Here is a 15,080-nt window from a genome sequence, read left to right as displayed (position 1 = left end):
TATTAATTTTTCTCTTTTTTTCTTCCAATTTTTTTTTTTATATTGCATTTGTTTTTTTCTTGTTTTCTTGTTTGTAAGAGAGTATTCCAGTGATTTCTTTCTTTTTTTTTTTTTTTTTGTGTACTTTTTCATATTTTTCTTTTTCTGTTTGTTTTTAACTAACCTATTTTTGCCCAGTTTTTTGTTTTTTTTTTTCCTTTTTAATTTTTCTTGTCATCATAAAACCATAATGATAAGCAGCAATGGTAATGAAAATCTGGGTTCGCTGGTAAACATATTGTGTAGACAGAAACAAGGTCTTAAAATTTGCCATCTAAACGCACAAAGCCTAACTAATAAAATTGATGAGTTGAGACAAATTTTTGTTGAGAGTGAAATTGACATTATCTGTATTTCTGAGACTTGGTTTGATCCAAATCTAAATGATGATTATGTGTCTGTATGTGGTTTCAAGTTACACCGTGCTGATCGTTTTGATAGAAGAGGAGGTGGAGCAGCTATATATATACGAAATACAATCCAATCCCGTGTAGTGTTGCGTTCTGATGAGAAAAGTAATTCTCAATTTGTTTTTATTGAAATTCAAAATGAGGTAGACAAATATACAATTGGCTCACTTTATATGCCACCTAACATTGCTTGTTCTCAAATTGTGGAAAATGTTATCAGTGAGGTGTCACTCAGACCTAAACATTTAGTACTCTGTGGGGATATGAATATAAATCTTTTGAACAATCATGCAAGTAAAACCTTCAAAGATGCAATTATCTCCTTAAACCTTTCTATTGCAAATGCTACTACAGCAACTCATTTTCAACCAAACTCTTCCCCCTCATTACTTGACCTTGTTCTGCTTAGTGAACCAGCACATCTTAAGTTCTACAGCCAACTTTCTGCTCCAGCTTTTTCTTATCACGATTTGATTTTTGCAACAATTGATTTTCAAACAAAAAGCAATAATGCTCCCCAAAGTTTCCAATATCGAGATTTTCGAAATGTTAATCTACAAAGTCTTTTCATCGAATTTGATATTCTAAACTGGTCTGATATTTTTGAAACATCAGATACAAACGAACAAATAAACATTTTGAATCGGGGTGTAAATTTTCTCTTTGAAAAGTATGTCCCAGAAAAAACCAAGGTCATTAAAAACTCGGTTTGTCCTTGGATGTCTGATAATATAAAGAAAGCTATGAATTTGCGTGATATAAGCTATAGGAGGTGGAAAAGGTTTGCTTGTGAAGATATGTTAGGCGACTTTAAAAGGGCCAGAAATAGAGCTACTGTAATGATCCGTCAGGCGAAAAGATTGCACTATATCAACCAATTTAACTCAATCCGTTCTTCCAAAAATTTCTGGAAAAAAATAAAGGACCTGGGTATAGGTAAAAAGTCCTCTTCTAATGAAGGTGAGTTCAACGTGGATGAAATGAACCAAAAATTTGCAAATCCCATACCTTTTACCCAAAACATTGTTGAAACAATTGTTGATAACTCATCCCATGACGCATTCCATTTTTCAGAAGTTGATTTGTACGATGTTGGTAATGCAATCTTCTCGGTTAAATCCAAATGTATTGGCCTTGATAATGTACACCCAGACTTCATCAAGATCTTACTACCTAAGATTCTTCCATTTATAACATATATTTTTAACTCTATAATCTCCACAAATAATTTTCCTTATGAGTGGAAGCGTGCAAAAATAATTCCGATTCCAAAATCCTCTGGAAAAAAAGTTGAATATAGACCGATTGCGATTTTACCATATATTTCTAAGGTGTTTGAAGTTATTATTAGCAACCAAATTAAGAGATACATTGAAAGCTTAAATCTACTCAACCCTCTACAGTCTGGCTTCAAGAAAAATCATAGCTGTACAACTGCTCTCCTGAAGGTTACTGAAGATATTCGGGAAGCTTCGGAAGAAAACAAAGTTACGCTTTTAACTCTGCTTGATTTTTCAAAAGCATTCGATTCTGTTGAGTCAACCATATTATGCAATAAACTTTCTTGTCAATTCAATTTCTCTTCAGGTGCAACAAAACTTATATTTTCTTATCTGAAAAATCGTTCTCAAGCTGTTTCTTATAAATACAGGTTGTCTGAGTTCTTAAACTTAAGGAGAGGTGTGCCGCAAGGTTCGATACTCGGACCTTTGCTTTTCTCGTTATTTATAAACGATCTCCCTTCGGTTCTGAATTATTGTTCTTATCACATATATGCCGACGATGTACAATTATATTTTCATTTCCGGGTAGGACTAATCGAAGATGCAATCGCAAAAATTAACGAAGATTTAGCTTCAGTTTTTAAATGGTCAATTAAGAATCAGCTCTTGCTAAATCCCAGCAAAACAAAGTGCATATCGATAAGTACCCAGCGCTTTGACTGTCAGGATTTTCCCCAATTGTTTTTGAACGGCCAGGTGGTTGAAATGGTGTCTAAGATAAGAAATCTAGGAGTTATTTTTAATAATACATTGACTTGGGATGACCATATCAACAACACAGTTGCTAAAGTTTACGCTGTACTTCGGAATTTATCAAATTCTAGATACTTTTTACCTAAAGAAATTAAAATGAAACTGGTAAAGTCTTTGATATTACCAGTGATGACCTTTGGATGTGAAATTATTGCTGACCTAAGCTTTGAATCATTTCGAAAATTAAACTTGGCTTTTAATTCTGTAACAAGATATGTATATAATCTTGGAAAATACGATCACATATCAAGATTTTCAAAACAAATCCTAGGATGCAGTCTTCGTTGCTTTCTCCAATTCAGATGTTTGACTTTACTCATCAAAATCATAAAAAACGGTAAACCAACTTATCTTTTTGAAAACCTTTGCTTTTCGCAGTCTTCACGAAGTCTAACGATACGACCTAGAACATATAACTGCGTCACATCGCGTCGCCAGTTTTTCATTTATGCTGTATCAATATGGAATCATTTACCTTTATCACTAAGAAATAAAATTGAGCAAAAACAGTTTTTAACTCTAATATTTTCGTACATTTCATTGGAATCTTCTCATTAAATATGTAAATATAGGATTTAAAAATTTTAAATTTCAATTTATAAAAATTAATTTAAGTTTAACTTTGGTATTTTATAATCTTTTTTTTGTATTCAATCTAACCTGTACTATTTATAAGAATTATTTCTCACTGTACAGCGATTCATGAATTAAATAAAATCAAATCAAATCAAAAATTTAAAAAATAAAAACGGCAACAGCGGCAAATTTTAATCTTTAGACTTTAAAGTATTTTTAATTACCGACGTTTGAAAAGAAAGATCATCAAAATCAGAGCTTTTCGGCCGGGTTCCCTAATATTGCCACTTTTTGAGCTTTAGTTACTCTACTAATGTTAAAAAAAAATTCTTTATACTTATTTATTTCTGTATATTATGACGTTGGATTTTCTTCGCTAACTCTTTTACTATTTAAAAATTGCTAAAAAATTTAGAGCTCAATTTTTGGTCCAAGTAAATAAATTTATCTTTGATTACGATTTGTCAAAATACAGGGGTCGAATCAAGGCACACAAGATTACGATCATACGTTAACGTTTTGACTATTTGCATTTCATCAGAAAAATAAATTGATTTATTTTTGATTTTACATTTGATCTGACGATCTGGTATTCTCTAAATTTACCAATAAAAAAGAACATACACATAATGTATTTATATTCATAGTTTAAACTTAAAGGGACACTGTGGTGTATGCGTAACCTTTTTTTTTTAAACAAAACAGGTATTCTTAGTTAAGTTTTTTTTTTCGACATTCAAGTGATAACATCAATTGACATTTTTGGACCTCTTAAATTATGAGCGCTGGAAGAATATCGATGTAGATGCTCTCAAAACAACACGCCCATATATGCGTAAGGGTTCATTTTTTAAAAAGTCACATAAGAGTGGGTATTATGAGTGGAAGAAAGACTACTTTTTGCCTTCTTGTTACTTAAATTACATATGTTATGTATGTACATATTTTTCCTGCTTCCACAGAATTTTCTAATTAGAACTGAACACATTTACTTGAACAAAGAAAAAATAAATTCTTAAGTCAGTCATCCATCCATTCTGTCGTAATGATAATAATAATCGAATTAAGAATTACAAAGGCAACGCGCTAATTAAACAAGGTCACACATAAAGGTTAACATCATTACAAAAAAAAGAAAACTTACCATATCACGCTCTGCGCATATATACGGTCCAGGTCTCAATATAACTAAAAGATCCTCGGCAATGGCTAATTTTATAAACTTTTCTAAATCAGCAATGCCATCCCAAACATATTGACCATCCTTTGGATTATGCAATGACCATTCAACGTATCTTTAAATAAAAAATTAAAATGAGTGTGGTTTTACTAATTTAGAAAAATAATATTGCCTTACGTTGTTACAGCATTAAGACCAGCTGCTCGCATCGAACGAAGCTTTCGTTGCCATGATCCCGGATGTGACCGGAAATAGTGAAATGAGCCGGCAATAAAACGAAACGGTTTGCCATCCTTCAAGAATCTATTACCTTCCCAATCGACTGTAAATGTTCGATCGTGTAACTGTTGATTTAATTTTTAATTTTAAATATTTATTGATATGGAATTTATTTATGTTGGCTTACGTCAAGTCCATTGCTTGCATCAATTACTTGACGATTTCCTCTTGCTAGAGATGTTGTGCTTAGAGATAGGAGAACGAATAAGCACAGAAGCGCCACAGAACATGTGGTTCTGAGCATTGTTTTGAATTATTTTTTTATGTTTTTGATCCAAACTGTAATGAAATGTTTAATTGATTAGAGTTTTGCTTCAATAAAAAAAAAATGTGAGAACATACACGGAGAAAAAAAGGCACCTTCAAATAAAGTGATGTACACCTCAAAACCTACTGTCTTAAAAAAAAATACGATGTCCGCTTAAAATAAGTGGAATCCCAATCCACTTAAATTCTATAACTTTTAAAGTTTTCACGGTTTCTTACAGACATGATTTTTAAAAATTCTCGGTTATTTTTAAAACGTAAGGGGTGGGTACAAAAGTACTTTCTTTGTTTAAAAAACGCGGCTAATCCGAGAATTTTAAAATTCAATTAAATTCTGTTAAATTTAAGATGTTTTTTATTTTATTTTAACCCCTTGTAACCCAACATCGTAAATTTTAAAATTAATAATGTCAATCGAAAGGGCTTTAGCTATAATAAAACACGTATTTTTTAAAAATTTAATAAATAAATTATTTGCTTAGTTATTTCGAAATTTACGCAGTAAAAAAAAAAAAGTTGAAATAATTTATTTTTGTATATAAATGCAAAAATTCAAACAAAAAGCTATCTAATATTTATTTTTAGTCGCATTCCTAAAATCCAAAAATAAAACCCCGTTAGTTTATGCACGAAAAATATTTTTTCTGAAGTTCGTGGTTTTTACATAAATTTGTTTGTTTTCCAAAAAAGCCAAACTTTCAACATTAACTGCCAATTAAAAACTATTGGTGCTATTTATTAGAAATATGGCGCATTATTTCGATAAAGCAATTCTTAAAGATTATGTAAGAAGCTTTAAAACAGGCATGTCAAACTTGCGGCCCGCGGGCCGCATGCGGCCCTCAACGCTTAACTCTGCGGCCCAGTCCGCATTTTTAATAATTTCGAGTTTAAGTTTATAATTTACAGTACTTTGCCATATTATTAGGCCTAAGCGAAAAAAATTGCAATTTTTTGTTTCATGTTGCTCAATTTTTAAAATTTTTGTTGAGATATCCAACATTTTTTTTGTCTCATTTAATTTTAAATTTTGATAAAAAATAACGTACAGCCCTAAAAGACGTTTTCTAAGGATTTCATGACCTGAGAGTTTCCAGATTGGTACAATACTTTAATTTTTGTATAGAAGAATAACGTGACATTCTTAATTTTATGGCAAGAACCCCATTATGCACAAATGTAGCATGTTTGAGCCTCAGCATATTCCGAAATCGTAGAATCAAAACGAAAATGTCTTTAAGAGCTTAATCCCTTTTACACGTTATTATTTATCGAAATTTATGAATTCTTTTACTTTTTTTGAGTTAATCCGTATCTATCCTTATCGGTCGTATCAAAAATAATCCACAAAAAAATATAAACTTAAGTCATTAAGACGAATGAGTTACCTATAAGATCCAGCCTAACTAACCTTGGTCTTAGGAAAAACATGGTAAATGGAATACATTAATGTAATCATTTTTCCTGTTTTTTTTTTAATAATTTGTTTTATAAAAATTTTAGTTCTACTTTTTTCTGCGGCCCATAAAAATTTTGATCTCGCTGTTTTGGACCTTAGTTACCATTGAGTTTGACATGCCTGCTTTAAAAGAATAAGAATATGTTTTTTACAGCATTTTGGCGATCTTTTTTGGTTTGTTACAGAAATGTCACATAGGGCTACAAGGGGTTAATGTGAATTTTCATCTTAAAAAAACAACAAAAAATAAGAAATAAGATGGTTTTCGGCCTTAATTAAGTGGATTTTTTTTTTAATTTTCGCATTCAAGAAATTAAGAAGATTTGTCCGCTAAAATTAAGGTACGAGTCATATTGGCAAAAAACCATGCAGAAATCTGCTTAATTTAATATAGAATCCGCTTGTTTTTATGTGATCTTTTTTCTCCGTGCACTTTTCATAATAAGGCTTTTTGTAAAATGATGTTCAACAAATATATGAGTTTGATAGTAACATTTGAAGAAAACCGGTGAGAACTTTTTATACTTTTTATAGTTTTTGCTTAAAAAAAAAAAAACGGAAAACTAACTGACCCGGCTTTTTCCTGCCCCTAACCTCTTGGATATATAGCAACATGATATTAATTTCTAAACAGAGAAAAAGACCACATAAAATTAAGCGGATTTCTGCATGGTTTTTAGCCAAAATGACTTCCCTCTTAAAGTAACCAGAAATCCACTTAATTCAAAATGAAAATCTTCTTATTTTTATGATAATAAGAGGATTTTCATTTTAAATTAAGTGGATTTCTACTTAAACCTCTGTAGGGACACCTCTTTTTTGTGACGTGGTAGGCACACGGGTGCGAATTTGGTTTGTACTTTTTCATGTCGCTAGAACTTTTTTTAGTCTCAATATTTTTTGGAGAATCATGCATGAAATTGATGTAGAATTTTCCGAGGTATTCGAACATTGTTTTCACAGTTCCAAAAAAATATATTTTCATCATTATAAAGAGACTTTTTTGCGACCACTTTTTTGAAAAATCCTTATTTTTTTTCATTTTTGTCATGCCAAATTCACACCCGTGTGCCGACAGAGCGTTAATTTAAGACGGAAAGTCATCTTATCTAAAAACCATATGCAAAAATCCGCTTAATTTTTTTCAATTCGTCGACATGAATACGGTCTGCGATTTCTATCTTTGGAATTACTGATAGTGTTTGGGGAAAATCGCGATAAGATAGAATCATAAGGCCTTTAAAGCACTTTGCACCATGAGAGCGACCAATAAATGAAGGAGCAAATGAAATTGTTTGTATTTCTAAAGCAAATTCTTTAACAAAAACTGTCAAGATCGGAATTTAATGAGTTGGTCATAAGTTGTCACTGTAGTTCCACATCCGAGGAAGATTTTGGAAATAACCATGAGAAACTTATAGTGCTGTCAACAAGAGGATAAGAAGTTATTCCTAAAAAATCGTTGATGAAACCAAAAAAAAAAGTGGGTGATAAAATTGAGCCTTTTGGAACATCTTATACAACTTGTAATGAGCGATTAGAAAGATAGCTTCTAATTCTATTTGATCAGAGAAGCGTCGAAACTACATTATAAGCTTTCGAGTTGGAACAATTATTGTATAATATCTATCATTCTTAATATAAATGAAAGTGTGCGCGCAGGCAAAAAAAAAAATTAGTCCACTCGAAATTTTTCATTCATTAAAAAAAAACCAAAAAAGTTTTAGGTACCTAAATTTTTTGTATAATTTATTATATTTTAGTAGCATCATGGTAACTATTTATTTTATTAATCTTTAACACACTTTTCTCATTAAACTGTTCAACTTCCGATTTAAATACAAAATTAACTATAGGATTCGGTTAGTTTATAATATTGCAAAATAAATATTCATACATTAGGTATTATTATTAATCGCTAGTTTCAGAATAAATTTGTTTTTAAGTAATCTACTGAAAACTTGTATTTGTTTGTTTTTTAAATCTTTTAAATAAAAAAAAAATTCACATTAAATAATTTGAACAAAAATCAAATATTAGCTCATAGTAGAGTAACTAAAGCAAATTATTAGGGAACCCGGCCGAACAGCTCTGATTTTGACGATTTTTTTTTTTCAAACGTAGGTAATTAAAAATACTTTAAAGTCTACAAGTCTACAGGTTAAAAATTGCCGATGTTGCCGTATTGTTTTTTTTAAATTAAAATTACATTTTTTTTTGAACAAAACCATTTTTTTTGCTTAAATTTCATAAAACAAATGATAGCAAAAGATTCTCTAGGTAATTTAAGGAAAAAAATATAAGGGAGTAAGGGACAATCTTCCATCGTTTAAGCGATAAAAGAAATTTTCTCATAATCTGACTTCAAACACAAAAAAATTTTTTTTGAAAACAACGGCAACACCTACTTATTCTTATCTCTTAAATTTAAATTTCCAAACTTTTTCTAATAAAATATGAATTTATTTTAAAAAAATTTTTGGCCATAAATATTATCAGTTGAATTCCGAAGCAGAAAAGGTAACATATATCACACTTTTGAAAAAAAAATTAAAAATTACTTCAATTTCAATGGGCTTTTTTTGATAAAAACTGAATTTTTGCATTGAAATAATTAATTTTCTCAAAGACTTTGGTAAATAAGAACTTTAAATTTTTGCTATTTAACTTTCAACATTAAGGGTTATTGAATGAATAAAAAATAATTTTATATTTAGATGTTGAACTTTAAAAAAAATAAGTAAATTTTTTTTTCAAAACTTCTATTAAAAAAAGTTCTTCCAAATTAAATACTTTTTAAGTTTTTTCATAAACTGTAATACATATTGACATTTTCTTTTATAATTTCAAATTATAATAAATGTGGCCAAAAAAAAAATTGAAAATAAATGCATTTTATATTACGAAAAAGTTTTAAAAACGACATGTTTAAATTTTTTTCAAAAACCTGAGTTCAGTTACCATTCTTTCAAAAGCCCTTTATTCAATTAACTTAATTTTAATTTTTCAAATATGACTAAGCTTCTAGCTTTCTAAAAATGTTTATTTAAATATTGTAGGTGTTGCCGTTGTGTTCAAATATTTTTTTTTGTGTTTGAAGTCAATTAATAAGAAAATTGCATCTATGAAGATTGTCCCTCACTCCTTTATATTTTTTTTCCTTGAATTTCCTAGACAATCTTTTGGCATCAATTAATTTATGAAATTTAAGAAAAATTTTTGAAAAAAAAATTTGTTTGTTCACAAAAATTTTCAATTAAATTTAAAAAATCAAAACGGCAACACCGGCAATTTTTAATCTATAGACTTTAAAGTTCGGCCGGGTTCCCTAATATTGCCAGTTTTTGAGCTTTAGTTACTCCACTACCAGAAGTTTCATTTACTATTCAGTACATAGCCACTCATCTTTTGATTTTATTCACAAAATAAAAATAAACAAAATAGGTTTAGGGGAAAGGTACGAACTTGGAATGTTTCCAAGCTATCTTAACCAAAATTTGAAGTCTATTTAAGACATATTTTATCTTAATGTTGCAGAAAAAGTTAGAGTTAAAAAATGAATCAGAGTATTACATTAAACTGAAGTGTGGAACAAGTCCACACGTCTCACTGTTTTCAAGGGGTGCGATCGGTGAGACAGGCTAAGGTCAACATTGAGACGCACCGATAAAACAGAAACAAATTAACGAAAACGTCAAATAATAGGTAATTATAATTAGTGTATAATTAATTAATTTATGTTACTTTAACGTTTAACCCATTCCTTCAAAAAGTTACAAAAAAATGAAATTTATGAAATGTAAAAAATAGTTCTGTCCATTATTAGCTATTGATTATGTCTTTCAGAAAGGAAGTAAGACGTTCTTGAATTTTTAATGCAGAAATCGTTCAATGGGTTATAAAAGAAGATAAAACCGCGGAGGGCTACTAAATGAGAGGGTGGAAACTGAAGAAAGGGGTGCAAAAGCCCCCTTTTTGGTTTTTTCAATATATCTCGTAAACAAAGCAAAATTTTGAGATATTGCACCTAACACATTTTGTAGAGAATTAAATTTTCTTAACAATAATGTTTTTTAAAAATTGATAAAAAAAATTTCCTTACCAAAACAAACATACAAAAAATCAACTTTTTTATTTTTTTTTACTTTTTTGGTTGCGTCTCTTATTTGGGCTGAGATAGGCATTAACATTGATCTAAAAAAGATAGAAGATTAAATTTTCTTTAAAATGCTAATCTTATTAAATTTTTTTTCAATGAAAATTAACCGAAGTATGGCCATTTGAACCTATCTTTTTTTCGCAGTTTCAGTTTTTCTCAAGCAAAAAAGAAACATTTGAGGGGAAAGTACGATAACTTAGTAACCAAGAATTGATAGCGGTTTTTTGTAGATGGGTTAAATACAATCATTTTTTACTATGAGAGAGTAAATAGAATAATGTTAATTAATACAGTAAAATAGGGAGAAAAAAGGGGTAAATCTCGGAATGAATGTTAGTAGAAATTTTTTTTGCTCAATATCTTCCTTTTGCCATTCTATAACATATCTCAAAAGTCTAGAAAAATCTCATGTCCGCTTGTCGCGATTTCAAGGTCAAATCGCGAAATGGAGATTTTCAAAATTAGCAGAAATAGGCTATGGTATTATATACACATATGATACATGATGTCAAGGTATTTTTTAATGCTGATTCCAAAAAATCTAAAATCAAGACAATCTGACGTCTCTGGAAAAAGTTATACCTGTTTTTCATCTGTCAACTCATATTATTATAACAGTTGCAAACTTACTGCCGAAAAACCCTTAAAAGTTATGGTAGATGAACCAAATTTTGCATGAAGATTTTAGAATCCATCATTATTAAAAATCAAAACAATCCATTACAAAAAATATATACACCTACGAAATAATGGTATTTTTTGATGGAGGGGCAAATTTTAGGATATGCACTAAAGAAGATTCTTGTTCATCTTAGGAATAAGTGCTAATAGGCTAATTTTTTCATTTTAATCTTTGTTTGGATATTCTTTAACTACCCTCAAAAATCTAAAAAAATCTCATGTCCGCAAGTCCTAATTTTCTTGGTTTGAAGATAAGGTGCAGATTTTAAAAAATTGAAAAACTACACTTCAGATATTTGTGTCAGATCAACATGAATAAGGTGCATTACTTTTCAGGGATGGTCAGGTTGACTTGTTTGTGAGTTTTGTTGGAATAAGTGTTAAAAAATACCTTTAAATCATGTCGCTTATGTTGGTATACATATAAAAATTTAAACTTTTCTTATTGATTTTTTAAAATCTGCACCTTATCTTCAAACCAAGAAAATTAGGACTTGCGGACATGAGATTTTTTTAGATTTTTGAGGGTAGTTAAAGAATATCCAAACAAAGATTAAAATGAAAAAATTAGCCTATTAGCACTTATTCCTAAGATGAACAAGAATCTTCTTTAGTGCATATCCTAAAATTTGCCCCTCCATCAAAAAATACCATTATTTCGTAGGTGTATATATTTTTTGTAATGGATTGTTTTGATTTTTAATAATGATGGATTCTAAAATCTTCATGCAAAATTTGGTTCATCTACCATAACTTTTAAGGGTTTTTCGGCAGTAAGTTTGCAACTGTTATAATAATATGAGTTGACAGATGAAAAACAGGTATAACTTTTTCCAGAGACGTCAGATTGTCTTGATTTTAGATTTTTTGGAATCAGCATTAAAAAATACCTTGACATCATGTATCATATGTGTATATAATACCATAGCCTATTTCTGCTAATTTTGAAAATCTCCATTTCGCGATTTGACCTTGAAATCGCGACAAGCGGACATGAGATTTTTCTAGACTTTTGAGATATGTTATAGAATGGCAAAAGGAAGATATTGAGCAAAAAAAATTTCTACTAACATTCATTCCGAGGTTAAACCCTTATTTGACTGGATTAAATGATTATCTCAGCCCAAATAAGAGACACAACCAAAAAAGTAAAAAACTCAAAAAATCAATTTATTTTTATTTTTTTTTTTATGTTTGTTGGTAAGGAATTTTTTTTTATAAATTAAAAAAAAAAAAAAAACATTATTGTTATAGGAAATTTAATTTTCTTTGTTTTTACTATGAGAGGGGGCTTTTGCACCCCTATCTTCAGTTCCATTGAATGATTCCTGCAATAAAAACCCGTGAACGTCTTAGTTCCTTATTATCCTGTTTTTTTTTTCGATATAATCAATAGCCTATTAAGCTGATTTTTTTTTGTGTTATATTATACACTCTTTTCATAACACTCAAAAAAATTATTTTCTGTGATATTTTCCGGTGTAGGCAAATGGGCAAACTTAATTCAATCGGAACAAAAATGCTTTCACACGGACTAGCGTTACTGTGCTTGCTTTCACAGAAGAGATAAATATGAATTTTCTCACTGTTTGCACTATCTCACTACTGTAAGCTCCTTTCCCTTACATTAAATTTTTTTACTTGTTTTTACTTGTTTGTACGGGGTCAGTTTTTATAGAAAATACACTTATTCAGCCCTATCGTGAATTTACATTTTCCGCTAAACTAGTCTCTTGTTCGGCACCAAAATTTAAGTGAGAAAAGAGCTGTCGACTACCTCGCATATTACATGAAAAAAAAAACTTGAAAAAACCGAGAGGTGTCCGAGCGTGAAAAACTTTTCACCCGAAACTCATAATAGGGGAATAGTGAAATTAAATTTTTCCGGGTTTAATCTTGTTCACGTGAAACTCACAATAGGGCCAATTAAATATTAATTTAAATAAAGTATTTCTGCTGCTAAGCCATCATCACAAACGATCCTTAGAATAGTTTACTATCCCGTTTTCACATATTTTCATTATACTCTATCTAATGTCTAAAAGATATAAGAATTCTATCCATTTTAACAAAAAAATAAAAATAAAAAACCATCACAGCACACAGCAATTTGTATTCAGCTATAGATTCCAACTTCTTTGCATGTCATACCGAATTAAACCGAAACAAAACTGTTTAAGAATTCAAGAAAGGTAACACAAGCGATATTCTATTAAAACGCTTTGCTATAGCAAAATAATTTGCAAGAACTGATTACTTCAATTCAAACTTAATTTTTTTGGAAAGTATAAGTTTGAACTTGATAAGATAACAAAACTATCTTCTACATTTCTTCAAGTCAAGTTCAAAAACTAGCACAATGACCTACTATTTTGCTAATAGTAAATTAATCCAAAAACAAACAAAAGTCGGAGTCACACAAAATTCTGTCAAATTTTTAATTCAAACCACCTTAATTTCGAAATTATAATGCACTTGGTTAAGGAAACACACGCTCTATCGTCAGCGTGTACGTACGTACACTCACAATAATACTGTACGACGGGAGTATGGTACGTTGAAGCGCGAAGCAAATCGCAAAGACTGATGATTGACTATAATTGCTTCCCTGGGGAGAAGCTCAGAGCTCAGTCAGACCCACAACAATATGATTCCAACAACATTCAAAATGCGGCCATTGAGTCAATCGTCGTCGTCATCGTCGTCGTCAAAGTAATATGACTCCGCCAGCAATTATTGCTGGATGGATGGATGATATTATAAATGAAAGTGCTGCATGCATATTCAATTCTGCCTTACTTCAAATAGTACGTTTACGCGCCGTATTGTACAACTGATTGCCTTCAATATTGCTGCTTTGATGCCCCTTTGGCGGTTCTTTCTTGCTCGTCTTACTTTTTTTTTTTTTGTTCCAGTCCATCATTAGTTTCAAGTGATTTGCTGGCGTTGGGAAGTCACTTTCCCTGTCAGACATATAAGCTAATTTAATTGGTCTACTGTGGCGAATATAGTTTGAATTCGAGGCGACCGAATAAACTACCACCTCCTCTATTAAGAATTCAAGCGTATCAATGACCCATATGAATTTTAAACTTACTCATCATCATCAAGTCAGGGAATAAATTGTATACATATTTCGGTATTTTCAGACTTTTGTTTAATGTTGAGCCAATTAATCGAGTGCATCATAATTGAAAGCAATTTTTGTAAGGGTGCTTAAAACTTCAATGTTTTTAACCGTTTTTTTAAGAATGAAGTACCGTTATTAGGTAAGAAAATCAATCTCATTTTAATTGGTTTTTTGATTTGTTTTGATTAGAATCTTTTAATTAAACATATTAAGGTAGGATTTGATAATAAATGTAAATGGTTAATGAATGATTTGAATCTCTAATAGAGCCGAAGCTGCTATTGCGATAGCTGTTTTCAATTACTATGCTCTTCGACTGAGCAGTGAACAGTTGTGATTGCTCTTCCAGACAACTACAGCTCATTGCTCAGTTCTAAGGCTTACAAAAATACAATATTCAAACAAATCTAATTAACTGTGTTCTATGCTTACAATGATTAACATGAAACGATCAAAGGAACATGAAGAATAGTAAAAATATTCGATGCAATTAAAGATTTCACTGCTTTTATAAGAAAAACTGCTCTCCGTTATTCACTGCTCTTTTTTTTCCATAAAAAAAAATATTCTCTTCTCTTTAAAATTTCACTGCTTTTTTGTGATCACTCTGTTCTTCATATCCAATGATTTGATGATTAACCATTAACGATGAAAAAAAAAGCAAAGATGTAGAGAAAAGCTTAAGATGATGATGACGAAATAGAGAAGTTCTATTTGAATTACCATTCAAGACGCTATTTGTAATTAAAAATAAATTGCACGACTGGGGTCGCACGTACTTGCTCTTATGCTTAAAGTAACTATAATGTTAAAGCTTTTTATTCAAGAAATTTAAAATTTGATATTTTGAAGAAATTTCATAAA

At 30.2% G+C, this 15,080-nt stretch overlaps 1 protein-coding gene across 4 annotated transcripts in view; it reads right to left on the bottom strand.

Moving 5' to 3' along the window:
- LOC129914370 (beta-galactosidase) overlaps positions 1-15,080 on the bottom strand; it is a 35,868-nt gene that overhangs the window by 6,720 nt on the left and 14,068 nt on the right. For 2 of the 4 annotated variants that reach the window (XM_055993582.1, XM_055993583.1), the window contains exons 2-4: positions 4,648-4,799; positions 4,419-4,585; positions 4,206-4,356 (exon numbers count right to left, since the gene is read on the bottom strand). In XM_055993582.1, coding sequence (XP_055849557.1) covers positions 4,206-4,356; positions 4,419-4,585; positions 4,648-4,764 — 435 coding nt within the window. In that variant the 5' untranslated portion in view covers positions 4,765-4,799. Of the gene's footprint in view, positions 1-4,205; positions 4,357-4,418; positions 4,586-4,647; positions 4,800-4,862; positions 4,887-13,537; positions 13,676-15,080 lie in introns of those variants that run through there. The other 2 variants (XM_055993581.1, XM_055993584.1) reach the window with 2 other exon arrangements.

This window comes from Episyrphus balteatus, chromosome 3 (assembly GCF_945859705.1).
Source record: "Episyrphus balteatus chromosome 3, idEpiBalt1.1, whole genome shotgun sequence".
NCBI classification, from domain to species: domain Eukaryota; kingdom Metazoa; phylum Arthropoda; class Insecta; order Diptera; family Syrphidae; genus Episyrphus; species Episyrphus balteatus.
The sequence above is the reverse complement of the archived record's forward strand: the minus strand, read 5'-3'. Positions and strand labels throughout refer to the sequence as shown.